Raw genomic sequence first — 27,528 nt, forward strand, 5'->3', positions numbered from 1 at the left:
AAGGACCTCCCATGCTCATGGATTGGAAGAATTAATATTGTGAAAATGACCATCCTACCAAAAGTCATTTATAGATTCAATGCAATGCCAATCAAAATCCCCATGACATTTTTCACAGAATTGGAAAAAACCATCCTAAGATTCATATGGAAGCATAAAAGGCCTCAGAGAGCCAAAACAACCTCGAACACTAAGAGCAATGCCGGAGGGATTACTACACCAGATTTCAAGCTGTATTACAGAGCTGTAGTCATAAAAACAGCATGGTACTGGGACAAAAATAAACCCATAGATCAAAGCAACAAAAGTGAAGACCCAAATATGAGTACATGCAATTTCAGCCACCTGATATTTGAAAAAGGGGCCAAGAACATTTGCTGGAGGAAAGACAGCATGTTCAGCAAATGGTGCTGCCAAAGCTGGATCTCCACCTATAGAAGAATGAAACTAAACCCATAACTTTCACCTTGCACAAAAGTCAATTCCAAATGAATCAAGGACCTCAATGTAAAGCCTGAAACTCTGAAACTGTTAGAAGTAAACATTGGCCAAAACCTACAAGATATAGGTGTAGGAAAGGATTTTCTAAACCCGACAGCAATTGCTCAAGAGTCAACAAATGGGACCTCATTAAAAGAAAAAGCTTCTGTACATCAAAGGAGGCAACCAGGGAAGTGAAGAGAAAACCCACAGAATGGGAGAAAATCTTCACCAGCGACACATCTGACAGAGGTTTAACATCCAGAATATATAACGAATGCAAACAACAACAACAAAAACAAACAGAGAATCAAGACAGGAAGTAACCCAATTAAAAGATGGGCTAAGGAGCTGAACAGAGAGTTCCCAAAAGAAGATGTAAAGATGACTAAGAAGCATCTTAAAAGATGTTCAACATCACTGATAATTAGGGAAATGCAAATTAAAACCACTTTAAGATTTCATCTTACCTGAGTCAGACTGGTTAAGGTCAAGAGAACAAATGATACCAAACGTTGGAGAGGATGTGGGGAAAGGGGAACACTCATCCACTGCTGGTGGAGCTGCAAACTTGTTCAACTCCTGTGGGAAGCAGTGTGGAAAACTCTTTAAAAAATCTACAAATGAACTTACCATTTGACCCAGCTATACCACTCCTTGGCATATACCCAAAGAACTCATCCTATTGCAGAGACACTTGTATATCCATGGTTGTTGCTGATCTTTTCACAATAGTTAATAGGTAGAAGCAACCTAAGTGTCCCTCAAATGATGGGTGGGTGGATAATGAAAATGTGGTTCATTTATACGATGGAGTTTTACTCAGCAGTAAAGAAAGATCAAATCATGAAATTTGCAGGTAAATGGATGGAAGTAGAAAGTGTTAAGTGAAGTAACACAGACGCAGGAAAAAAATCAACATATGTTCTCCCTCATATGTGGATCCTAGAACCAAGACCAGTAATAATCAGATACATAGAGATCAGAGACGCATGTGCAAACATGTAAGTGTTGGTAGTATTAAAATGAGTCTGCAGGGAGGTAAAGGAAAAGAAAGAACCTGAAAGTGAAGAACAGGCGTTAACAAGAGAGATATGGATAAAAATGGGGTCATTTAAATAGGAGGGGGGAGGGAGGGTTATCCAAGGAACCTTGGATATAAAGGGAAAGAAAGAGCTCAAGAGAGGTGGGACCATAGGAGGAGGGTATTAGTAAGGGAGAAAGGGGGGGAATGGGGGCACCTTAATTGTGGAAACCATGATGGAGGGGTTAGATAATGTGAGAGATAAATACTGCCTAGCTAGTTTTAAAAACCAGAGGGAACCGTATAAGTCCAACAACCTACTGACAAATTATGCGTAGCAGATCAAGAAACATATGTCTAGGCAAGGTTCATCTGACAATAACTGGTTTTTGCCCAAGATCTAATGACATGGCACACAGTAATTAAAAGTACCAGGCTGGTGGAACTAACCTTCTTGGATGTTTAACAGACATAATTTGAGGCCTATACTAATTTGGTCAGAGGGACATAAAGAACAGTTTTTGCTCCTTGCCCTCCTAGGTTGACTAGTTCCATGGGACTATGAGCATCTCTCAAAATGTCCTGTAATTGTGGAGGGTCACCTGAGGCCGAGCAGATCCTACCAGGTGGACTTGAACCAGTGTCCGGTCTACAAAGAGGAGAGTAAACGCAGAGGAATCATTTCTTCCATGCTTCCAAGCGAACCCAGCCATGTTCAAACAGGACTTTTGACTTATCTTCACATAGGCGGAACTGGTAAAAGAAAGGAGCCAGAGGCCCCTTCCAAGCCCATGTGACCCCTGAGGAACAGATTTTCAAATGGCCTTAAAAGTAAAAATAAATTGGTTTATCTGGGCCAACTGTATGGCCTTAAACACCCAAAAGGAAGTATAACCAAAGATTAAAGGGGCCAATATAATTTTTTTAAGAGTCCCTATATATAGCTAAAGGCTACATAGCAAGCAACAATGCCAGATAGGAGATACCTTCTTCTGAGTTGTTGGCCAGGGTGGCCCAAGGGACTCCCAGATAGTAACCCAGCATAGAACTGGGAAAATGAACAGCAGACCCCAATCTTATCTAAAGGAATATTTGCAACTGATCACTGCTAGATGAGGATCAGCTGACCTTCCTAAAACAAAGACCTCTAGATAGGCTGACTAGATTCACCAGATGGACAAGTAGTTGAGAATGGCTGGGGGTGCCGACAACACAGTGGACAGTAGCAGGGATATCAGAGTATAAGGGCTCTAGTGGTGGGAGGGAGGCTATGGAAGGGTGCCATCTGGGAAGTGGGTGTATAGTTGAATAAGATGGTTTGGGTTGTTCTGTGTGATATACACATAAAAAGAAATCAACAAATTTTTAAAAATGAATTATAAAAAAAAGAAAAGTTAAAAAAAGCCTAATAACCGCAACAGCTAGCAGAGCAAACTCTCTCTATTGGAGCAGTAGTGGAGTAATCAACAGCTATCTAATTGGACCTAAAGCCCTCTCAGTGGGAAGGAACTCATGGGTGGCACTATAAATATAGGTAAATACACACTACTGGAGGAGTCATAGATCCTAGATAAAACTCTATCTCTCTCATATCTCTAGACAAATGAAATTTCTTACTGTATGCTAAATATGGATCCTTACATTTACGGACAAGTATAATATACACCAGTCATCAGAGAAGCTTCTTTTTGTGACAGATGGACGGTATTACAGAGTTCTACAACTGGCCACACTCAAAGAATATATGTCTGAGAGTTCCCTAGCCCTAAGTGACATATCTACAGTGGAACCTCTACACCTACTTTCAAAGATATAGCGGAATAGGAGCTGGAGTGAGCACTAACACATCCCTCAACTTTTACCAGTGAAGTGTCCTCATATAACAGAGAGCAATGGACAAAAAAGTCCACAGTTGGCTAATTTTTAGAGAACAATAGACTGGAGAGTGTATGTCCCTGGATAAGACTCCTATATTAAACCTGACCCACCTTAGGCTCAGCGACCATTGTGGCAGAGGGGGCACAAAGTTTGTAAGAGCCAGGGGTGGTGCATGAACATAAGGAGAGTTTACATCTTTAAGAGCAAACACAAGACAGATAGAGCAAACTGGAAGTGGGGCAAGGTTAAGAACCCTCAAATCCCATCCCCAGTGACTGTGTTCCTTTCAAGAAGTTGCACCTTCTAAATGTTTCATAACCACCCCAAACAGCACCATGATCTTTGGGGGCATTTCTTATTCAGACCTGCAGGATGTACAGCATATTCAATATTTTTGAGTTGATTGATATTTTGATTTTATAATTGTCAGTGCTGTTTAGTGTCATTTCAGAAACAGTTGAATATCCTGTCCTACTCCCAAGTAAAAATTCATTTAAGGAATTTTTAAATGAATTTCAAAGCAGAGACTCAACAGCAAACTTTTAAAATCAAACATTCTAACACAACACAATCCAAACTTATACAAATTTGATTTTCATGATCTGAGGAATGATGGTAAAAAATATTACAATTCTTTGTTTTGTGTTATTAAATCATTATGATTCTCTATGAGCAGCAATGTACTTGCAAAGTAAAACAACATCATTCATAATGTAAAAATGGTATAGAATCTAAGCTGCTGTGTTGCAGGCAAGCTTCACCACACATGATGTGTGTTGCTAGACAGCCTTATAGTAACTGCACATTTGATTTTGAACTAAGTTTTAGTTGTTGGACGTTCAGAAATCTTTCACTTTTTCCAATTTTTTACAATTGACCCTTCACATTCAGCTATGTGACGTCCATGTGTGGTTGCAAGCAATAGTTTAAGAAGCTGAAAACTAGAACAAAGCTTTTTTAAATATTTATTTTGAATTGTATGTGCACGTGCACGTGCACATGTGTGTGTGTGTGTGTGTGTGTGTGTGTGTGTATTATACTGCATGTGAGGCATTGGATCCTCTAGAGCTACAGTTACAGGTGGTTATGAGCCATCCTGCATGGTTGCTGGGAACCAAACTCAGTTCATCTGCCAGAAAAATATGCTCTTTTAACCACTGAGCCATCTCTTTTGCTCTAGAACAAATCTTTAAAGGAAAAAGTTATTTGTTTATAAATGTGGTTGTTGGAAAAGGGAATGTTTTGTGGGAAACCATGTCTTTTTTCAAGGGGGTATATAGAATCTTGAAAATATAAGCAGCTAAAGAATTCTTTGGCTTCTCTAATGTTAAAATACTTGATCCTAAGACAACAGTATCTATAACTGTTTGAAGGAAAGAAAAACTAAATGAAGCCAAAAGAATCATTTAAGTTTGGTCCTAAAAAGAAGTGCGGTCTTAAAGAAGGCTTGGTGGTATTTTCTAAAATATTAAAGTCAAAGGACTTAGGACCAATCAAATATCAATTGTAAAACTAAAAGAGGAAATAATTCTTTTTAATTTTAATGTTATTTTATATTAATTCATGCCATGACCCCATTTAGTGATGACTAGATTGACTTACTCAGCGTTTTAGTGTATGCATGTGGTAAAGTTGCTAATGCCTTAAGTTGACACCTGAAATATTCAAGGAAATATTGTAGACCAAACATGTGGCAACCGCTATTCTAGGTATTAGGAACATAGCAATGGGCAAAAGCACACAGTCCTTGCTCTTGTAGAGCCTGTGTGTTATGTGATTGGTCATGGAGGAAGAGGAAAGCTGACCAAAAGAACACAACAGCAGCTAGAAAAAATGATTAGAAAAAGAACCTGTCTGATGACTAGGGAGATCCTGGAATACTGGAGGAGACTTCCTGAAGGAGAACACACTCTGGCTGAGACCCTGACAACTCCAGGAGCCAGTAGCACTGGCTAGTGACAAGAACACTACAGGCAGAGGAAGAAGGCAGTGGAGTGGCCCAGGGATAGGCTTATGTCTTGAATGTGTTTTAGGAATTGAAAGAAGGGAGTGTAACCTGTCCCTGCAGGGATCATCACTGGTGGAGGGAGAGCCATCAGAGATGAGGTGAGAATATTAGTTCTCAGCATGGTTACAACTAGAGAAACTCAGTCACAATCTTTTCTTGACTTTGTTAAAACTTTGTGGTCTATTACATCCTTCATAGAAGAAATGATAAAACCACGTTAATCCTTCTTTCTTTTTTTAACAATCATCACTGGGGAAACTCCCATTCCATTTTTGGGGGAGAAAAAAATGGGGCTCAAAGGTTTTCACTTACTTGCTCAAGGTCAGAGTGCTTGTAAATGGCAAAGTCAGGATTCAAATCATGCCTTATGATCCAGGGACCATGAGAGTTTTTGCTTCCCACAGTGTCACTTCCCCTTCTTATATAATCATGAAAGAATAAGTTGCTGACCTCTTACCAGAGAACTGCAGAGGAGAAGCTGTAACAGGCTAGATGTTTTAACTGAATGACAGTAAACTAGTCCTCTGCTCATGGTTGACAAGCTTGGTGGAGGTTTTGCGGGAGTGAGTGGGGCCATTGCCTACTGGGAGAGAACTGGTGAGTGATTATGTCTTTACTTTCCCTTGTATAGGATTCTTACAGCAACCCTTTGCTTTTATAACATGGCTTGATGACTTCCCACTAAAATCTACTTGTGTATCTGGACTGAATGGAATATGTCATAAGATTCCATGGCATTTTCAAACCAACATGAAATGTGGTAAATAGGCTGGCATTTACTCAGGGGCACTGTATCAGCTGTTTCTGCACTTTGCCCCTCCATTAAGTTAACAGCCAGGCTGGGGCCATTAAAATCCAGCCCTTTTTCTCAATTACAGCCAGGCGTTAACTGTAGATATTCTGAACCTTTCAAATAGAGCCATTTTCAGACAGGATTGGGAGCTTCCCTTTAGTATGGCCCCTCCTTAGTGTTCCCATTCTCAGATCCCCCTGATTTTGTAACTTTTAGTTCTGAATATGCCTGTCTGGGAGCTGGGTCTCTGTTTATATTGCACGTCCAAATCCTAGCATTCGTTTAAGAGAGAGTCCCAGATACAGAGACATACGGTACTCGCAGAGAGCAGCATTTGTTGCTTGCTGGGGGCTTTCTGACTGATGCAGGAGGGCGAGGAACGAGAGTTGGCTGGCGTTTGGGAGCAGATTTAGAGCTGCTTCTCGTTGGAGGGGCTCACTTTCCTGAGCTGCCAGACACTGCGGGCTCAACTGAGGCGCAGAGGTACAATTCAGGCTGGTGGAGCAGCGGGGGGGGGGGGGGGGGGGGGGAGGCAAGGACAGGCGGGGCTAGTGAGGCTCTGCAGCTGATCACACGCACCAGCACACACACCTCATTCTCACTGCCTTTGCCTGCGCCTCGAATCTAATACCCGGGGCAACCAACGTACTGACAGGGAGCAGGGAGCAGGGGACCCAGGGTCGGAAGATGCTAAGGTTTCTATCCGGAGGCACAGGAAAAGCTGGAGCGACATCAGTATTTAACCTGAAAGTCTGACCTGCAGGCCAAGGCTCAAACCTCGTTCAGCAGCACAGCTGACGCTGGGAAGAGGGCACCTCGAGTCCAGGCACCCTAAGGTCCCGCGCCCAAGTCACCTGTGCTTGGAGCACCAGGATCTTCATGCCGGGCTAGTGTGAGCCCCAGGGAGGTGCGGAACCTGAGGTACCTGCATCGGCTCCCATCGTGGAACACCAGGAAAAGTAAGAAGGAGGCAAACAGCCCTGAGCGCTGGGTGCGAGGCCGAGCTGCCGCCTTCGCTCGCAGCGCCGCCCGCCGCCAGCAGCCCTCTCCCTCCGGGTGAGTGGCCAGGCTTTGCTCACGCGTCGGAGCGCAGGGGTGGCCTGGCGGTCCCCGAGGTCCTCCCCAGGGGACCCGTGGCGAGCGTGGAAACTCGGTTGCCCCCTCACCGCAGGCGGACAGGTCTCTGGAGTCCGGAGCCTGGGATTCTGAGCCGGAGGACATAGGTAGGGGGCGTTGCACCACTGCCCAGCAGACATGCCTCTGGGAGGGATTTTGGCTAAAAGATAGGAGGCGGGAGCGGCAGGGGAGCCAGGAGCCCTCCCTCGGGGCCGGAGACCGGGGCGCAGCGGGGAGGGGGGAGGGTCTGGTCCAGGCAGGTAGCGCAGTTTAGCAGACTGGGGAGTTGGCAGGCGGGGTGGGACTTGCTTGTCAAACTCATTAATTTTAGCCAGCCAGTTTAGGGGTGCTGCAAGGTAGTCGTGGGGTGGGGTGCTGTGGAAAGGTGAGAGGTGGCCCAGGATACCGGTGGTGGGGGCAGAAAAGAGAAGCCTCCAAAAGCTTGGAGACAAAATTGCACTTGGATTCCTGCAGCTTGCATCCCTCCTGCGTTGAGTGCAGAACACTTTTGTTTTAACACTGCACTGGGAAAGAAAGCCTCCAACCCAGGGGAGCAGAGGCATCCTCAGGGGGCAGAGACCAGCGCTACCTGCAGGGTGCGCCCCCCCCCTCGGCGCCTGTTTTCGTTCCCTCCCCTCCAGCTTTCGTCCCCTGCCCCCACCTCCTTATTGGTGCTGGTTTGCAGCGCTTGGCTCTTGCTCCTCCACTTCGCGTTTGAATCTGGCTCGCCCCTCCGTATTATGTCTGCAATCCGAAGGAAATTTGGGGACGATTACCAGGTAGTGACCACCTCATCGAGCAGCTCGGGCTTGCAGCCCCAGGGGCCAGGGCAGGGCCCGCAGCAGCAGCTTGTACCCAAGAAGAAGCGGCAGCGGTTCGTGGACAAGAACGGCCGGTGCAATGTGCAGCACGGCAACCTGGGCAGCGAGACCAGCCGCTACCTCTCGGACCTCTTCACCACGCTGGTGGACCTCAAGTGGCGTTGGAACCTCTTCATCTTCATCCTCACCTACACTGTGGCCTGGCTCTTCATGGCGTCCATGTGGTGGGTGATCGCTTATACCCGGGGCGACCTGAACAAAGCCCACGTAGGCAATTACACTCCTTGCGTGGCTAATGTCTATAACTTCCCCTCTGCCTTCCTCTTCTTCATCGAGACCGAGGCCACCATCGGCTATGGCTACCGATACATCACGGACAAGTGCCCCGAGGGCATCATCCTTTTCCTCTTCCAGTCCATCCTGGGCTCCATCGTGGACGCCTTCCTCATTGGCTGCATGTTCATCAAGATGTCCCAGCCAAAGAAGCGCGCCGAGACCCTCATGTTTAGTGAGCACGCGGTGATCTCCATGAGGGACGGAAAACTCACGCTCATGTTTCGGGTGGGCAACCTGCGCAACAGCCACATGGTCTCTGCGCAGATCCGCTGCAAGCTGCTCAAAGTAAGTGCTACCCTCCCCTTCCCCACCCAGCAAGCCCACCTGGCAACCCAGAGATTCACTCACCTGAGAACTGCTCAGTCTTCTCCCGGTTTTTCCTTTCACCACAGGTAAACTTCTGGGGGCAGGAGGAGGTGGAAGAGGGTAGGGATTGGGCAGAGAGCGAAGTTACGAGTTCTGTTTTTTCCCCCCTTACTCCTGTGCTCTTGTTTCTGTTCACCACTTTGGGTGTCCGTGTTTCTCTGCAAACACGATGTGTGGACTTCTTTGAGGGAAATTGGTGTTCTGAGCTTGCCCTCCTAAGTCTTTGCTCCTGAGAGCACTTCTGATTTGTTGCCAACATATTACTTCCCTGAACTTGAGGCACTAAAGCTTTTTTTTGAAGAATTTGGTGCTGAACTTGCCTCACCTTTACCTTTGGGTTTGAGTTTAGTGCATTCCCCCCGCCCCCGCTTTTTCTTTTTCCCTTCATAATATCAGCAGGTGGATTACTCTACAAGACACAGTAAGGCTATCTCTGTGTGTGGTAATCTTTTTAAAACACAGATCCAAGGAGGAGTTAATAAAGTGGAAGAAACTATATCTGGTTTTTAAAAATTCTTATTTTTATTACATATTTTCCTAGACAAGTATTCTGTGGAAACTTGAGTGCTTTTCCTGTAGAGACTCTTGTTAATTTTATTCTTAATTGCCTGTTTCTATGAAGCTTTTTGTCAATTATAAATATCACTTGAAGCTTTTCAATGTCCATTAAAGAAGATTGCTTCCTACCCAGTGGTGTAAATGCTAAAACAAATTGCACATAAAGTAGTTATTACAGCAAGGTCTTTCTAGTCGTTAGAGGGCACCACCACAAACAAGAGGAGTCCCCCTAGTCACTCATGCAATTAGAGCCCAGGGAGGGGGATTAAAGCCTTGTTCTAGTTCCAGGTGTCATAACTGAATAATTTCTTTTTCTCTTGAGGGATTTGCCTGAGTGATTTTTTTAAATGTTCATAAACTGAAAATGATAACCTCAAATGAATAGTTTATAATTGAAAAAGATTTATCTTGGATTTTATAAAGAACCAGAGCCAGATTCAGAACTGTCAGTACTAATAAAATGACAACCTGATAACTAAGTTGAGGTAAAATTTTGCCTTTGAAATTTCAATTTGTATCATTCCAGTATATATTATTTTACACAGCCTCAAGTTAATGAGTAGTTAAAGGTGATCTCACAAAATTAAAAAAGGTAGTTTTGTCCTTATGTCATTTTCATTATTCACTTCTAAGATCTCCTCCTAACTGTTCTTGAACAAGTGGCCCAGTGCAGTGCTTGAATTAAAGCAGTGAATTTGCCTTGTAACTTCATATTGCATGAATATTTACTGTTCTGCATTAGAAAGAAGGGCATTGTTTGAATATCAGAGTACAAAATTTTCAGCTTGTTTCTGATGTACATCTTCAAAGGGTAACTATGATAAATCATTTGAATTGATATGCTTCTTAGAATAAACTTTCATTTCATACACTTATTCAATTTTAGCTTAGCATTTTGTTTAATTGACCACTGCTTGAATTAAATGGGTTGCTAGATGAAGCTAAGCATTTGCGTTGCAGTCATGCTTATTGCAGCTGTAACTGCCGCATGTGCTTGCTCCTGTGCATAGACTAAATGCATCTTCTGTTTCATCAAGTTAGGCATCCTGGGCAGACAGGAGCACTTTTATTGTTCGTTTGAACAGTGCCAAAGTGTTGGTCAAGGCATTCATGCACATACATCACTGTGAGACTCTCACTGGAATAGTTTCCCATATTTATTAGACGTCAAAGGTTATTTATTGTTCCCTAAGTTTTTAAACAAATATGGTTATTCATTAAAACTGATGTTTTATAGGCAATATATTTCAGATGTTTTTAGACATTATCAAATTTTATTTTTTAAAAAATCCAATATATGAATAAAATTAATGTCTATTAGTTCCACACACATGCAATGAATCTGAGGTACTAAGTATCTACAGTGGTATTACTGATAATTATGTTTCTATATAATGCCATGTAACATATATGCCATAACACTGTCCTGAACAAAGAACTAAAATATTTATAATGTTAACAAATGTGGAGCCAGGTGCTATATTAACACAAGGTGATAAAACAAAATCTAATTCAAATAAGGGTAAGTAGTCATACATTATCCTTATGATTTTAGGGGGATGTCAGTGCTGAAAGTAAAAATGATTAGCATATGCTCTTAAATTTATATTTAAATAAGATTATAGAGAAATTCTCCATTGAATTTTGCAAGGAAATGGGTTGATTACCAACAGGTTTCACAGCAAACCACTTAGTGTTGTTTATTTTTAGGCTTGTTTGTTTCGGTAGCCAGGTAATTATAATGAATTTTTATAGTTCTTGCAATTTTCTTAGACTTCATTGCAAAGAAGTCATGTTATATTGAGGAACTAATAACATTCAGTCAAATTAGAAAAGATGTTTGCCTTTAATAAGTTGCACCTATTTTCTGTTAGAAACTATTGAAGTGACATAAAAGTCCATTATGCTATGGGAGAAAAACAATACTCAAACCTGAAATGATATTTTGCTATTGATCTCATACATTTTTACCAAATATCATTTCATATATTCAGTTTCCTATTTTAAAACACATTTCACATTGTAAATGAATATTTGTGTGCCTTCATACAGAATATAAGAGCCAGTATTGAGCTGGAGAGATGGCACAGCAGTTAAGAACACTGACTGTTCTTGCAGAAGACCCGGGTTCAAATCCCAGCACCCACATAGCAACTAAGAACTGTCCGTGACTCCAATTCCAGGAGATCGGACAGCCTCTTCTTCAGCCGTGTCTTGCATGACATGGGTGCACTTACATACATGCAGGCAATACACTCATACACACAAAATAAAAATAAATAAAATATTAAAAAATAAAGAGCCAGTATATTATTTAATCATAATAATTTTAATGCATCTATATTTTCTTATAATTTAACATTTTTCTACTGTTATTTTCCTATTTGATGAATAAAAGATAGTATGAAACAGATTTATTTAATCATTATAAAGTACTTTTGATTATTATGAAGACACTTAGAACAGGGTCTTGATTTTCTAACATTTGTTATTATTAAGTTTTCACCAGAGTTATTAGGAGTTTCTAAACTTCTTATGGAAATGATTGAACTTTTCTAATTTCAATTTTGTTTTTCACTTATATGGAAAAAGATAGTGTTAAACTCTGTCCCTGACTTTCCAACTTGGAAACACTGAAATTTCTTTGAGTGATTATATTTCGTTCTTCCAACCTGGAGAGCCTGGAGAGGCAGTAAAGGAGTAAATTACATGAAAATTGGAGTATGGAGCATATAATTTGACACTATTTTTAAACATCCTACAATCTACCAGAGTATAAATAATTATAAATTGAGCTACAGAAAACTATTTTAAATTTTCCCTCTTGTCTTTAGACTAATATTTACTTGGTTATTAATTTATTTTACTTGTCTTTTCATCAACTTGAAGTATAGAGATTAATTAATACAGTGGCTCTGCTAATTTAATGTATTATCCTTAAGAACTTTTAATAAAAAATGGTTGGATTAGGGAGTTGAAATCTCTGTGTCTGAGATGCTGGTACTGACAGTTTAGTGTGGAGTAAGAAGGATTTGTAATCTCACCTCTCCTCTCCTCTCAATTGAACATTAATGACTGACTGGTTTTGTTAAGAGAAAAATAAAGTGATTTTTCACTCACTGTTCACGAATTTACACTTGTATTACCCAAAGACTGTCTGCATATCCAGAAATCTTTTTTTAAATATAAACAAAAAGTCAACTCTTATTGAACCCACACTTCAATAAAGATATGGGTGAATTTTTCTCATGGAAAATATTGTTATTTCTTAATACTTAATTAACTGTCAGTCATCTTCATTCTTCTTTCTGAGGAGTTAGCCATGAAGCTTTTCGCTTCTATGTATTAAAAGATAATAGAGTACATTATTTTCTTCTTCTAGTGTCATGTACATTGTCTGTGTACTCACCTCTTCTTTTCTCCATTTATGTGGATATTTAAAATTGGAAGCTGTGTGGGTTTTGCTATAGGAATGTGATCATGCTCAGATGCAATAGGAAGAAAAATAATAATACAGTCTGCAAAACCATTAAGTCCTTTTCTCTCTTCATTGTGCTGGGAAATTAAAGCCTCATGCAGTCCACACAAACCCCTTCCACTGAATTACAACCTAGCCCAAACTTTGTTATCATTATTACTGGTTTTTAGCATTGCAGGATTTCTAACCCAGAGTCTAGTAGCCACATGCTAGGAAAGTATCACTGAGCTATATAACCCAAGACCTATCCTGGCATTTCATTATTTTAACCACAATATTTCGTGAACCATATGATTCTTGGATTTTTCTTGAATCTTTATTGATTTGTCTTCATTTTAGTTCTTACACTTAAATGTGATTGTGTTTTTTACTCCCTCCAACCTTATCTTGCATGACTGACTTTTTTCACCAATTAATCTTTGTTAATGAACTTTCCTTGATTCACTGACATAGTCATGTACCTTCCTTTTAACAACTTCAGTCCATCAATGAATATATCTGAACGTGATCAAAACTTTCATTCTAAATATTCAAGCAGTCTAAGGCAGTACTTTAAAGCTGACAGGGGCTAGGTCCCACATTGTTTCATGAATTTTTAGATGGACTCATTATATTCCCTATTCTACCCCCCAAATAGGCCAGTATCTATATATCTTAGCCTTGCTTTCTGACAGAAGTACAATTCTCTGATAAGCACAGATCTTGAGTTCTTTCAACAATCTATAATTAGTATTCCTTTTTCCAGTAGTAGTAATAATTTGGAGGGTTTTTATTTTTTATGTTGTTCTTGAAAAGTGCAGGGTGGCTTGTGCTCAGTATATAAATTATTAGCAGAAATAAGGGACTTAAAGACCCACAAATAAACAGCAGTAGGTAAGAACACATGATAAAAAGAAAGCAGGAAAATGCATTTGAGGGATTGGAGGGTGTTTGTTGAGTAGGAGATGAACATGCAAATAGGGGTACAAGTCCTGCTCATAGTTATTATAAATCCCACAAAAGGCCCTCAGAGAGTTACAAAGCTGCTCTTTTGATTGAGTAGTACAAAAGCCTCACATAATGTATTACAAGATAAATTACATTGCGTTGTAAATAAGGCACCTTCTTTTCATAAATTAAATGTTCTTTGGGATTAATTAGTTTAACATCATAATTCTTGCTTTTAGACTTAATACTTGATCATTCTACCTGAGCATGAATTTTCAAGCTTAAAGAGTCCAAATTAATGTGCAACTTTACAGCAGATGGTCCAGATAATGTTTTAGATCTATGTTCTCTGCCTCACTTGAGTCCTGCTCTGCATGTCAAAGGTATTATCACAATGGCTTTGAGTCATGAAAGCAAGGTAAATCTTGATCTTAGAACTTATTGTTTGGCTGATTTCCTACTCTTAGCTTCTGGATATTATTCTGATATCACTCTCTGTGTTTTATTTCTGACTGTAGCATATACTCAGTGTATATGCACACAATTATGATGTCACACATTTAAAGAAGAAATGTGAAATCCCAGGTAAAATGATAGGTGATGGTAGGAAGGAGAGTCTTGCCCTGCCCATCTTATTCTTCTTCTTTTTTTTGGTCTTTTTTGAAGCGGGTCTCCCTGTAGCCTCAGCTGTCCTGGAACTCACTATGTAGACCAGGCTGGCCTTGAACTCATGGAGATCTGCCTGCCTCTGCCTCCCAAGTGCTGGGACTACAGGCATGCGCCACCATGCCTGGCTTATTCTCCTTTATCACTGGCTTTTCAGGATCTTGCTGGCTGAGGATTGTGAGAGGTGGAAGCTTTGAATCAAGTCTAAGAATACGGTAGAGTCAGGAGATCACAAGTAAATATTTTATTCCAAATTCCTGCCTGACTCCAAACTAGGACAGAACACAGTTACAGGTCAGAGATGAAAGAAAGATAGGAAAGATATGAGCTGCTTGAGTGAAGTGTGGTTCCTGGGAATTGTGGACAGTTGGCCACCTAATGCTTGGAAGGACAAAGGCCAAATGCAGGGCTGCTTATGCTAGGACAGTGATAAATGAGTGTCCTAGCTGTGGGTTTGTGTGCATGTGCATGTGAGTGCCTGTGTGTGTGCGTGTGTGTGGGAAAAAACTCTCAATTGTCTTTTTCTGTCATCCTGAAAGAAAACTATTTGCCTAAAAGTATCTGAACATGGTGCTTTCTTCTGGGCATAAATGATTTGTGATTCTTTTCCCACCTGTATTCAAAGCAGCGCCTGAATATCTTGTAGGCATTTTGGAAACCAAAGGGACATAAAGTTATTTGACAATGATTGCTTCTTTGAAATTCATACATATCATTATATAGTGAAGCAAAACCTTAAAATCCATTCAGAGAACTTTTTCATGAAATGTGAGTTAAGTAAAATCAAAATATTTATTAAATAGAATATTTTAATATGAGTAATAGCTCACAAGTTATTGCCACAATCTAATTTGTGCAAGATTATTTAAAAATCCATGTTCAACTTATAATTTTGATACAATAAATATAAACCACTTTTAAGACTTAGATGTCTTCACTCTTTCTAAACATTTGTTTCAGTACAGATTATTAGCAAGGCCTTGACACAGGTGGAGATTTTTATTTCTTTTCAATGCTTCCATAAAATTAGAATGTATTGTTGTTTGGGAACAATTCTCTGATCAGAGTGTCATCACGTTATGTTTTAAATTTTTAAGAATGACTGATTTATCATTTATTATCCTTCCTCCATTTGCTTACTTTCATGTTAATTCTACCTTTTGTGTGTGTGTGTGTGTGTGTGTGTGTGTGTGTGTGTGTGTGTGTGTGAATCTAAATGATTGTTCCACAAAATAGATGTTGAATGTTATCAGCCTTTGGAAATTTAAATATTATACTTCATCCTTCTAAACTTTTCAGAACTGTTTTGTATTTACAGTAATTTGAGTTATTTTCTATTCAGACCACATTGTTTTTTTCATATTTTGATCAGGAAATAGTCTTGGTTTTATATTCCCTTTGGAATTGGAATTAGAAAATTTATAAAGCTGTACCAGTCACAAACAGCACTCTGAATGGCAGCCTTTTTCTTAGGTCAGAATTCTTATCAACAGAATTAAGAAAGGTTAAATTATTTTTAATCTAAAAAGAATTCTGTTGTCATACATATCTAGGTTAAATATCATAGTTGGTATCTAAATAAGACAGGTAGCTGATGGAATATCAGTGCTACTGTTTTATCATGTGCTAACAGTATAGATTAACACACTTAAGGCCATTTGCATAACTGTCTTTCCTCTTTATCCTATGTCCTTAAATAGAACTTCCCAACTTCCCTCTCTTCAATATCTAATACATATACTCTTATTTTGTTAACGTTGCTCTGGAACATCTCTGAAATTATACCAGCATTAGGAGGTCCTAGATCAGAAATACTAGAAACCTACTGTAGAATGCGGGTGCTTATGAAACTGTAGTTAGTAGGCATCTGTAGTGTTCTACAGTCTCAGAAGAATCTGGCTGAGCACCACTTGGCTCTAGTCAGCAGTTCAGACTTCAAAGAGTTTCAGCCCTCCAAGCATGCTCTACTCTGACACCAAGCCTTTCATTATTGGCCTGTACGAAATCTATCTAATTCCAGTTATTAACAGACTTCTCAGTCTATTCCTGAGTCAAAAAGACAAAAATCAGAGAAGTGCTTGTATTTATGGCTGAAATATCTGATGACCTAAAATAAAGGATGAAGACTCAGATGATAAAATTGTGCATATGTGTAGAGTATCTCAGTCAATTAAATAATTGCTAAGTTATATAGCACCTGCTGGAAAACAATTGAAATACATATGTGTGAGTTATCACTATTCTTAAAAATATCAGCACAAGGCAAGCATCTTTTAAAGAAATGAAGTCATTAACACTTTTCTTGGTGTCACGTATCGGGGAGACCTGGATAGGATGCAGAATGGGCAGGGGTAGGTGTACTGGTGATAAAATTGCACGAGCTAGTTTTTAGTATAATGAGTAAATTATAAAAATGAAGGCATGTTGATGCTGAATAGAATGGATCTGTGCAGATTTGTTTAAATTTCTTGTTTCAATGGACTGATTTTTTAAAAATAAAATACTTCTTATTCCTGCCACACAGTCTCCTGATAGTCTGCCTTTGTTTGGACCACTCCTTTTTCTCAGTTGTTGAAATATTATGGAATATTATATTATTCTGTTTTATTATCATATAACTTATTTATAATTAAAATAAAACAAATAGTATATAATTATTAATAATTATAAAAGTAACATAACTACATTATATTAAATTATACTGTTCTATTTTAATAACTTACTCTAAAGCCTTTAGGGATGAATCACAGGTACAAATAACAAATACATTAAAAGGAAGACAAATTTTAGCGTTGGCATATTTGTATGATAATTAGCGAAAAATGATCTAGAGAGAAATATTACATAAAAAAATTTCCAAATTGAGAATTTTAAGATAAATTGTCTACACTGACATACAGTACTTAAAATAGCCAAACCAAATTTTGGTCATTAATTATAGACTTCAGAATATCACCTTGTGTTTATACAAGCACCTGTTCCTTCCTAGCAGGGAAGACAGTGGCATTGGATTGTTTCTATTTCTTCTTGTTTATGTTATATGAGCTGATTGCCAATACACAACTGGGCCATGGTGAGGATATTGGTTTCATCCATACATTATTAATGTGGGAGTACATTGAAAATAGAGGTGGCTTGAAAAATATCTTCAAACAGATGTTTTTCGTACTGGCTTGAAAATACCTGATTTTTTACAGTATTGGTTGCTAAAGCCACTATTTTGTTTTTTCCACAACCAGGTTTTTCCACAAAACAATTGGTCAGGAACCATTTCTCCCTCTTCCTCATCCCTGACAGTCACTTTTCTTCTTTTTCTTCTACGTTTGTTTTAAACAGCCCATAAGGTAGAAGAGAAAAAAAATGGTCTCTATTATTTCACTGGATTTTCTTCTGCACAAATAAATTCCAGAGTAATACCAACTACAATGGAAACTCTGAAATGAATTAATTAAGCTTTGAGAACTCTCTGTAGCTACTGCTGCAATAATCTACCACCACTGATTGGAAACTCATCATCTGTATCACCTGAATAAACATGTTCCTAAACCATTTCTCAGAATTTCCAGGCTTTTTGACTAAACAGAAATTGTATTTCTTGTGACTCTGAAAATAAGATTTTTGTCTTCAAAAATGACTATTTCATTGGACAGACTAGTGTCATAGCTTCATTTTTCTTTATTAAATTCACTGAGAAAGCATTCTAAAATATATTGGATTCTTCAAAGCCCAATTTGAGAGCTGGAATAGACCTCTCCCCACTAAATATTTCTGTATGCATCTAGCTATCCAGCTACTATTTTGACACTGTTACTTATAAGTTCAATCTACATATTTTCTTGTACGATTATTATGTGTAATATATGTTAACTGAAAGGAACGGGGACAAAGATAAGTTAATGCTCAAGTTTTGCTGATATATTCTTTTCATTCATAGTCAGAACATAAGCAGTATTTTGAATTTGCTTTAGCATGATTATACTGAAACTGGACACTACTATTTAATGACTATTGCAAAGCTATATTTGTCAAATATAAATTTCTAAAATTCTATTTTGTCTAAAGAAAGCTCAATATAGCATAATTCTGGCAATGTTTTGAAATTCACAACTAGAAGAATAAACAGTAATAAAGCTGTTTATTATTATTAGGGGTTCAAAAGCCATGAAGAAAGAGCATCTGCTTTTCAGTGAGTAACACAGTGTTGTCTGGTAGTGTCTGCACTCTTCTACTTTATATCCATTCCTGGAAAAACAAATTATGCATTTTGCTTTTTGAGAAATCCAAATTTTGGTCATCCTTTTTCAGCCTAACAAACTACAGTGGATTTGCACATTTATTCATCTTTGAGGAAAGAGAGATCTGGCCTGTAGTCAGTTAAGATGCAGTGATATATGTCAAGCACTAGCTCATGCACACTCAGTTGTACAGTTTGTGCTAACAGCCATTGTTGCGCCAGGCATTTCTCCAAAGCTCAGGAGTTAGGGAATGGTAATTATAGCAAGTTGTTTATTATAAATAATGTATGCAAGTTATGCATGAGCTACGTGGATTTCAGCCCATTTGCTAGAACATACTTGCATAATGATTTGTTTGGATTTTGCTGCACATAATTGATATTGCAGAATGTTGGCAATAATGTCGATTACTGTTGAGCTGCCTTGAAATTTTCAGCGCAAGTAGTGATTTCTTCTCTTTTTCTGTGTGCTTGTCTAGTCTCGGCAGACACCTGAGGGTGAGTTTCTTCCCCTTGACCAACTTGAACTGGATGTAGGTTTTAGTACAGGGGCAGATCAACTTTTTCTTGTGTCCCCTCTCACAATTTGCCACGTGATCGATGCCAAAAGCCCCTTTTATGACCTATCCCAGCGAAGCATGCAAACTGAACAATTCGAGATTGTCGTCATCCTAGAAGGCATTGTGGAAACCACTGGTGAGTAAAACCATAGCTGTGTCATCAAACTTCTCATTCTGAATCATGTATTATGGGCCAATCCTGCATGAACTGGCCATGTGTTTCGGTTCACAATCATTAAAGTAAGTACAAATTACTTAACGTCTTTGTAGCACAAAAATGATGCTACTTTGTAAATTGGGATTTACTGTTTGAATGGTTACCTACCTTATATTGGCACAGGAATCCTGACTGAAAATTAACTGAGATGATGTCTTCGAAAAGATTATGCTGTTCTATTTTTATAACAGTTAAGATTTCCTATAATTATGATTTTTTTCTTTAAAATTTAAAGTTGAAAAACTCTTCAGGGTAATTAGCCAGTAGCCTGAATTCGATAAGCATATTCTTGATTGGGGGATGGTGACATGGAGTGGAATTGATAAAGCTTTGATATCTACTCATGGTACCTCATTGAAAACATTTCCTGTGTTTTGTTTTTTTTTTTTTTTTGTATGCGTGGGCACACATGAGCAATGTTTTTATTTGAAAGCAGATCAGAAATTTACCCCAGTTTGAACTTTGATTACAGCTTTCTTTTAAAAGCTGAGCTTTTGTCTTTTTGTTTTTTCCTATCTCAGTTTAGCTGTATGCTACATGTTAGTCCTAAAGAGTCATATGACATTGCAGTGCTCTAAATATAATTTGCTACTCTCTGAGGGGAGTTCAGTATGCAAAGAAAATATAAAATAAATATATTACCCAGTCTCCAGATTTTTCCCAGTTAAGCCTGGAGTCCTATGAATTCTTGAGAGTAATGGTATATTGCTATCTACAAAATCATACATGTACATAAGTGTATGTGTATATGTACATTTTGAGCTTTGCATTTTCTACAGGTGATAAAGAAGGAAGTAATGTTTTAGCTACTGATTTTTTCCATTGCATCTTAATACTGAGATGTTAATCATTAAATATGAAATATAGCAATACTAGAATTGACAAAGTCAGAAATATAAATTAACATTTTATCCCAAGTTGTAAGGCCTTTCCTTATATACTACTGACTTCTGTCAAAGGAGCAGGCAGGGCACTGTCATTTTTTTAATCTATCACATAATGTGTGTTTGAAAGTTAGGCAAAGTATTTATGGTATTTATTGTCTATGACCGACCACCTTAGGGCTGCTTTTTACTATTACTTTTGTTGTTGGTACTTAGCTTAAATTTTAGATTTAAAAAATAGTAACAACATATCTAGAGCTCCTGGCTTTATGAAGATCAGCTCTTTCTCACCTAGCAGTAATCAGTTGCCAATATTTCTTCAGCTTAAGCCTACTGTCCATTTCCTCAGTTCGATGCTGAGTTTTTGTCTGCTTGAGTTTGCATGAGTCTTGTGCATGCTGACACCATTGCTGCAGATTCGTATGAGCAGGGTCCCAGGAGCTTATAGAACTCTATTTCCATGTAGTCATGCACCCCCTCCCTGGCTCTTATAATCTTTCTGCTCCATCTTCTGCAATGCTCCCTGAGCCATGGGTGGGTGAGGGACTCTAGGTAAATTGACTAGACCTCAGTAGGTGACCTTGCACTGAGGAACATCTGGGGACACTAACTTGACACAATGGGCCTTAACACAAATGAGAGAATGTATGAATTCCAGTGGGGGGGTATGGGAGGGTGCCAGTGGGGGATGGGGTAAGACGATTAAGAGTGATTGAGATGTTCTGTATGGAATACACAAAAATTCAATAAAAACAATTAAAAAACCCCAAAACCCCCTTTTTTTAAAAAGTGACAAGTATTTATTAAATCAAATTGTTTGAAATTTCGCTTCTGTGCCCCTTTTTATGATTTAGACTCCATATTCAGCTTAATCTTCAAACTGAAATATTGTCAATATTTTCAACGAAATTAATTAATTATTTTTATTTTCTTATTAAAATTTTTTGAGATCAGATCTCACTATATAACCTTGGCCTTTGTGAAACTCAATATGTAGACCAGGCTGGCCTCTAACTCAAAGAAATCCACTTGCCTCTGCCTCCCAAATGCTGGGATTAAAAGCATGTGCTACTGTGCCTGACTTTAATTTACATGCCAATTTTATATAAATCATTTATCAAAATAATAATAATTTTTCTTCTTTTTTCCTGAATACAGTTTAATGAACTGTATTATTTTTCTAACCACTCACTCAAGTGAAAATTTGTTTTTCTTTTATTAGGTCTATTTATTTATGTAGCTAGCTATCCATTTTTCCTAAATATGCATTTTTTGGCAGTGAAAGCATTTCCTTATAATACCAGATTAAAGATGAAATACTTTCTTATTCCTATTTTGTGTTTTTGTAAAGATTTAAAATTTTTTTTAAATTATAAGGATATGTGTGTGTTTGTGAGTGTATGCTGTGTATGTGTTTGCACACATATGTGTGCATGTGTCTTCTCCTAAGAACCAGAATAATGTGTCAGATCCCTGGGAACTGGAATTACAGGCAGTTGTGAGCCTTCAAACTTCTGTGCTGGGAGCCAAACTTGGGTCCTCTCTAGAAACAGTTCATGTTTTAAACCCCTTAGCCATCTCTCCAGCTCTCTCTCTCTCTCTCTCTCTCTCTCTCTCTCTCTCTCTCTCTCTCTCCCCCTCTCCTCTCTCCTCCTCTCTCTCTCTCTCTCTCTCTCTGGTTTCTTGACCTTAATAAGTTTGAAGAATACAGACCAGGTACTCAGTAGTTTACTTGCATTTGAACCTGATGTGTTTTCTTATTCTTTAACTCTTTTGGAGATGCATGCATACTTGTGTATGTACATAATGATATTTTTGTCATTTCTACATGAGTATCTTAAGGCAAGATTAAAACAGTTTGCTTGGTAATTTTTACTGCATTCCAGAGAGCCATGATTAGTAAATAGTGCCCTACATAAGGTCAGATGGAATTCTGTAGCGTGAATTATTCATTACTATTATTGATTTTATTGTAACAATATTTCTTCACATTTGCATTTGTTATTAGTTAACTGGCACTGAATATTTTCCACAAGTAACGTGAAACTTGTCTGATGACAGCATTTTTATTTAGAGATTTCTTTGTTATGGAGAAGAGTGTAAAATATGTTTATCTTTTTGTCTCTTAATTAAGCAAAATACAAAGGACAATCATTGCTTATAACGTATCGATTTTATTTTATGGAAAGTTTATCTGACATTTTGTTTGTGTACATGACCTAGCTAATTAAATTGCACACTTTATAAAAACCTGCTTTCAGCTTGGGGCTTCAGCTCAATAAAAACAACACACTTTATATTAATTTGATTATTTTAATTTTTTTGAACTATGCTAAGATTCATTCATGTTTATGATTTTCTTTTCCTCTTTTATGCCTTCATCTCCAGTAAAGTTTTCTTTCTCATAATATTTATTGTTTTAAATGCTACACATAGGGTCACTTGAAATTGTATGAAGCAAGCATAATATATTCACTTCTCAAGTGTTTTTATACAAAGCCTTGTGAATAAACTGTTATAACTTTTCAACACATTTGGAATTAAAGAATCAGGATTATTTTTCATTCATTCCTTTACTAGATAATATTTATTACTCAGCATAAATAATGTATTGTGTACTTGGAGGCATTTGAGTTATTAGAGCTGTAATGGTGACTTAGACATGATTCCTTTCTTCTGGGGGTTATATTTTAAACTGAAAGCACGAACTAGAAAACATAAATGAATAAACAGAACTCTACCGTGTATCAGGTATTCAGTAAAATGATAAAAAATAAATCAGGAAGTGGGGGTGCTAATGGCTGGACAGATAGACACTGAAGAACAGCTGCTGGAAATGTCTGAGTGGGGAACAAGCTTGATTTATTCTGGAAACCAATAGAAAACAGAGGTGGTTGGAACAGAGCTAACAGAGTAGAATGTGAGGTGAGAACACAGAGATGAGGAGGCCACCTCTCACTGCTTGAGGACACCAGGATACCAGCGAGAGGGATTACAGCTTCTTTATAAAGCAGAATAATAATTTAGCAATCTCATGAAGTTTATTTAGAAGTTATTAACTCTAATGCATTGGGAGTGTGCACGGGTCTAGACAGTGGCCACTTGCATATATTCTTGCTTCTGCCCTTGTAGCCACTTACCCTTATATAACTGGTCACTTCAAGGCAGTCTTTGCTTCTTCCTACTCCTGTGGTCTCAGTAAGCATAGTGAGGGCCAAGAGATGAGAAATTAGAGGCTTTATAATTTCCATGAAAACTTCAGCTTTCAGCATAGGATGCCCATATCACTCCTTCCCCCCTTTCCTTGGAAATACTCAGAGAACCGGCTCAGGATCATTATCCTCCTTGATTCAAATGAGTCAGGCTTTGATGCCACCATTTGCCTGGTATTCATTAATAACATTTGCATCCTTGCTCATGCAGAAACTTTCTGAGGTAGGCTGTACCTCTGACTCTTCCTCTCTTTGCTGCTTCTCCCAGGAGAGAGAGCACTGCTGGAGGCAAATAAAGCACTGCAGATTTGGCTCATTAGAACTGGATGCTTTCAAACTTCAATCTGGTTTCTGCTGCTATTTGGCAGTCTTTTTAATTGTCTTTTCTGTACTCTCAGGCTCATTCCCTGTGGGATTTATTTTAGACCTTTTCTCTCTCTCCATGCCCCCAAACCCAGCTGTCCCATCCCTTTCTTGGCATGTCATCTCTCCACCTATTCTATTAAAAACGATGTGATACTTTTGTAGGTCATTCTCACCATCTTCTCATAACTTTATTGCTTCTCTTTTCTGGTATTTGTTGGGAAGACTATCTTTTTTCTTATTCTTTTCCCCAAAGTACCTTTTTTTTTCTTTTACAGGTAGTTAGATCTTCTTCTTCTTCTTCTTCTTCTTCTTCTTCTTCTTCCTCCTCCTCCTCCTCCTCCTCCTCCTCTTCCTCCTCCTCTTCTTCCTTCTCCTCCTCTTCCTCTTCCTTCTGCTCCTCTTCCCCTCCCTTTCCCCTCCTTCTCCTTCTTCTCCTCCTCTTTGTCATCCTCTTCTTCTTTCCCTTCTCCTCCTCCTTCTCCTTCTCCTTCTTCTCCTCCTCTTTGTCATCCTCTTCTTTCCCTTCTCCTACTCCTTCTCCTACTCCTCTTCCTCCTCCTTTTCCTCCTCCTTTTCTTCATCCTCAACCCCATTCTCCTCTTTTTTTCCTCTTTTTGAGAGATCTTCACACTCTAGCCCAGATTGGCTTTGAGCTCAAGGCAGTCTTTCTGCATAGACTTTCTGAGTACTGGTATAACCTCGTGAGTCACCACAGCTGGGTTAGTTATGTTTCCCAAGCATGGCATCCTACTACTAGTGTGCCAAGTTCAATTCCTGTCATACTATCTTCCCTTTGGTTCATTTTTCTCTGCTCTAAAATAGTCTCAGTTCCTTCCTCATGGAAAACGTCCCATTGACTCCATTTACACTCTGAAGGTTTTACTTGGGTTCAGAGACCTGGATTCTTGTCTCTCTTTCTCTTTTCATCATGATATATCTTTGTTGTTCTTTGTCCCTTTGTAGTCCTTTTGACTTTAAACACTTGTATTTTTTTAAGCAAATTAGAGTTCTCACAAGTCTACTTATGAGAACTATCTATATATCTACCATCTATCTCCAACTGGGAACCCTCCCTTTAGTCATGATCTTGTATTTTCCATTAATTCCACATTTTTTTTCTACTTGGACATTGCCGTTTTAATTCAGAGTTCCCTTATCCAAATGCCATGCCATCATCTTATCCTCAAATCATAATACATTCTGTTTTGGAATGTCTGTATTACTAGTAGATATTATACGTCACTCTTTGCCCTATTATATACAGCTAATTTATTCATTGCACAAATACATCTTGACCACTTATTGTAGCTTAAAATTTCTAGACCCCAGAGAACCCATTAATTACAAAAATAAAATTCCTGCTTGTGTGAATAAATGTATTTATATGTGAGTAAAACATGCACAGACTGAAATTCATCATCTGGAATATTAGAAAGTACAAAGTGCTATGAAAAAAGAGTAAAACAGGGCAGGAGAGATTGGGATCCAGGGAAGCCAGGGAAGGCGGTAGTGAGAAGGAGATAGTTGCGCTAAAACTCAATATCTTGAGCAAAACAAATAACTAAGATGAGGTGTTTCTGGGTAGAGATGCCAGCAGGTGTGACTGTTCCCAGGCAGCAAGGTAACTGGCTGCTTCTATTCTTAGTAATGTCTCTATTGTTAGGGTCTTTCTTCCCTCCTATTTGGGCCCACATGATGGTACTTATAAATCACACTTGCTCAGAAGAGGATTTAGTATCTACGTGGCCGTCCAGTACATTTGATGAAGACACCACTTTCATGCTATGCCTGCATTGAAGAAAACCCTAAGGATAGCTCTGTCAAAAAGCACACATTATTTTTCTAGAGAAAATGAGGCTCTAGCTCTCCCATATGGCAGCCACTCAGTTTTGTCTGCATTTTACTGCCTAGAATATAGGATAGTATTTCTGTCTTCTCTCCCAAGATATAAGAGCTGCCATAGGCATTGTATCTTTCCTGAGTACTTAGTCCATAGTTTTCCTTACTGTCTCCTTAAAGCCTTTTATATTATTTAAATGCTCATTTTAGAAAAAATGTGATAACTCAATTATGCAAAAGTAGAAACTTTACTATTTATTTTATACTAAAAACATTTTGATGATCTGTTCAAGCTTTGTGTTCAGATCTATTACTGAGCTCTGTGTGCTATTTTATAACTTGCTTTATTATATTATCCATTGTTACTTCCTTTCATGTCAGGTCATAAAGCTGCATCGTTAGTTTTGAGGGCCCTATTATATGCTAACATATACCTATCTTATTTTTTTCCACATAGCCTCTAACCCAGAACCTTGAAATATTTCCTTTTAACAAGATTAAACACTGTCATAGTTGATAGTTTATATTTTCTACTAACTTTAGTATTCAGTAGAGATGAAAATCATGTAAACAAATTTATAAGTTCTATTTTTTATTTTATTTTTAGTTATTGCTTTTTGTAATTATGCAGTGTTGGGGACTGAACCTGGGTTCTTGCTCATGTTAGGCAAGTACTGTATCACTGAGCCTCAATCCCCAAATGAATCTGCAATTTTTTAATATATATCTCAGGGGTGCTTTATGAAAAATTAATATTATCACACAACTGTAAATTTAGATATCCAGTTCTTTATACCTTTGCTAAAATAGGCTTTAATTTTTTTATAACTATTGAGTTATGTTTGATCAGGAGTAAGGCAGAAATTATTCTATCTGTCTACCATCCATGCCTTTTATTTTACAAATTTTGAGTTTACATCCTCTTTGCTATTTGCAGCTCTTTACATGAGTAAATTGCTTGCATAATTAACAAGACAATGTCCCAGTAGTCTTAATCTTTTGTTAAAATGTTTTCTGTAAATATGAGCAAGCATATCTTATTTGGTATTTGCTTAAATGTGCTTAATTACATGCTCAAATAAACTGAAAATGTCCAACATTAGATGAGAGCTTCTTCCACAGCCCATTGTTTTGTAGGTTATAAATCTCAGAAAATGGATCAGCTGCCCTATTTTAGCCTCTGTGGGCATTGCATGCACATGGTGCACTTATATACATGCAGGTTCATGCACATAAAATAAGAGCAAACAAACAAATAAATGAATAAAGGGTCCACTGGAGCACTGGGCATGAGTTGAAATCCGAGATTAAGCTGAGCCCTTTGCCAGAGAGACAGCAAGTGTGAACACTGGAGGTTCATTTTGCTTAGGGCCATCATAGATAATTTGGGATGCTAAGAGAAGTGTAAGGTGACTGACTGAATGTGAGCCAAGACTGTGCCCTGATAATAGTTTTGAGACAATAAAGCTGTGAAAAGTGTTAAGTAGGAGCACTTCTCAATGATACCTGCATGCTAGAAAGATCCCTCTGGCAGCAGGTGGAAGATGGATTAAGTGGAGTTGAGAATGAGGACAGAGCAATCATTAGGCTGTTACAACAGGCCAGAGCTGAGGTAACTGAGTCCTGTTTGAAACTGTGTGACTTTTGGAAGTAATGAAAAAGGCCTGGGGTTTCAAAGCTCTTGCTTGTGATTAAACAGGAATGATGAAAAAAGGCCTGGGATCCTTCCCACTGAAGTTCCACCAACTACCAAGAAGCTTAGACA

The 27,528-nt window shown here is 38.5% G+C and overlaps 1 protein-coding gene across 2 annotated transcripts in view; it reads left to right on the forward strand.

Annotated features, from left to right (window-relative positions):
- The first annotated feature begins 7,964 nt into the window (after positions 1–7,964).
- Kcnj3 (potassium voltage-gated channel subfamily J member 3) overlaps positions 7,965–27,528 on the forward strand; it is a 155,115-nt gene continuing 135,551 nt past the window's right edge. For both annotated transcript variants that reach the window (XM_008832880.3, XM_029563438.1), the window contains exons 1-2: positions 7,965–8,741; positions 19,165–19,381. In XM_008832880.3, the coding sequence (XP_008831102.1) occupies positions 8,040–8,741; positions 19,165–19,381 (919 nt within the window). In that variant the 5' untranslated portion in view covers positions 7,965–8,039. The remainder of the gene's footprint in view (positions 8,742–19,164; positions 19,382–27,528) is intronic.

This window comes from Nannospalax galili, unplaced genomic scaffold, assembly GCF_000622305.1.
Source record: "Nannospalax galili isolate Female #2095 unplaced genomic scaffold, S.galili_v1.0 scaffold376, whole genome shotgun sequence".
Classification (NCBI taxonomy): Eukaryota; Metazoa; Chordata; class Mammalia; order Rodentia; family Spalacidae; genus Nannospalax; species Nannospalax galili.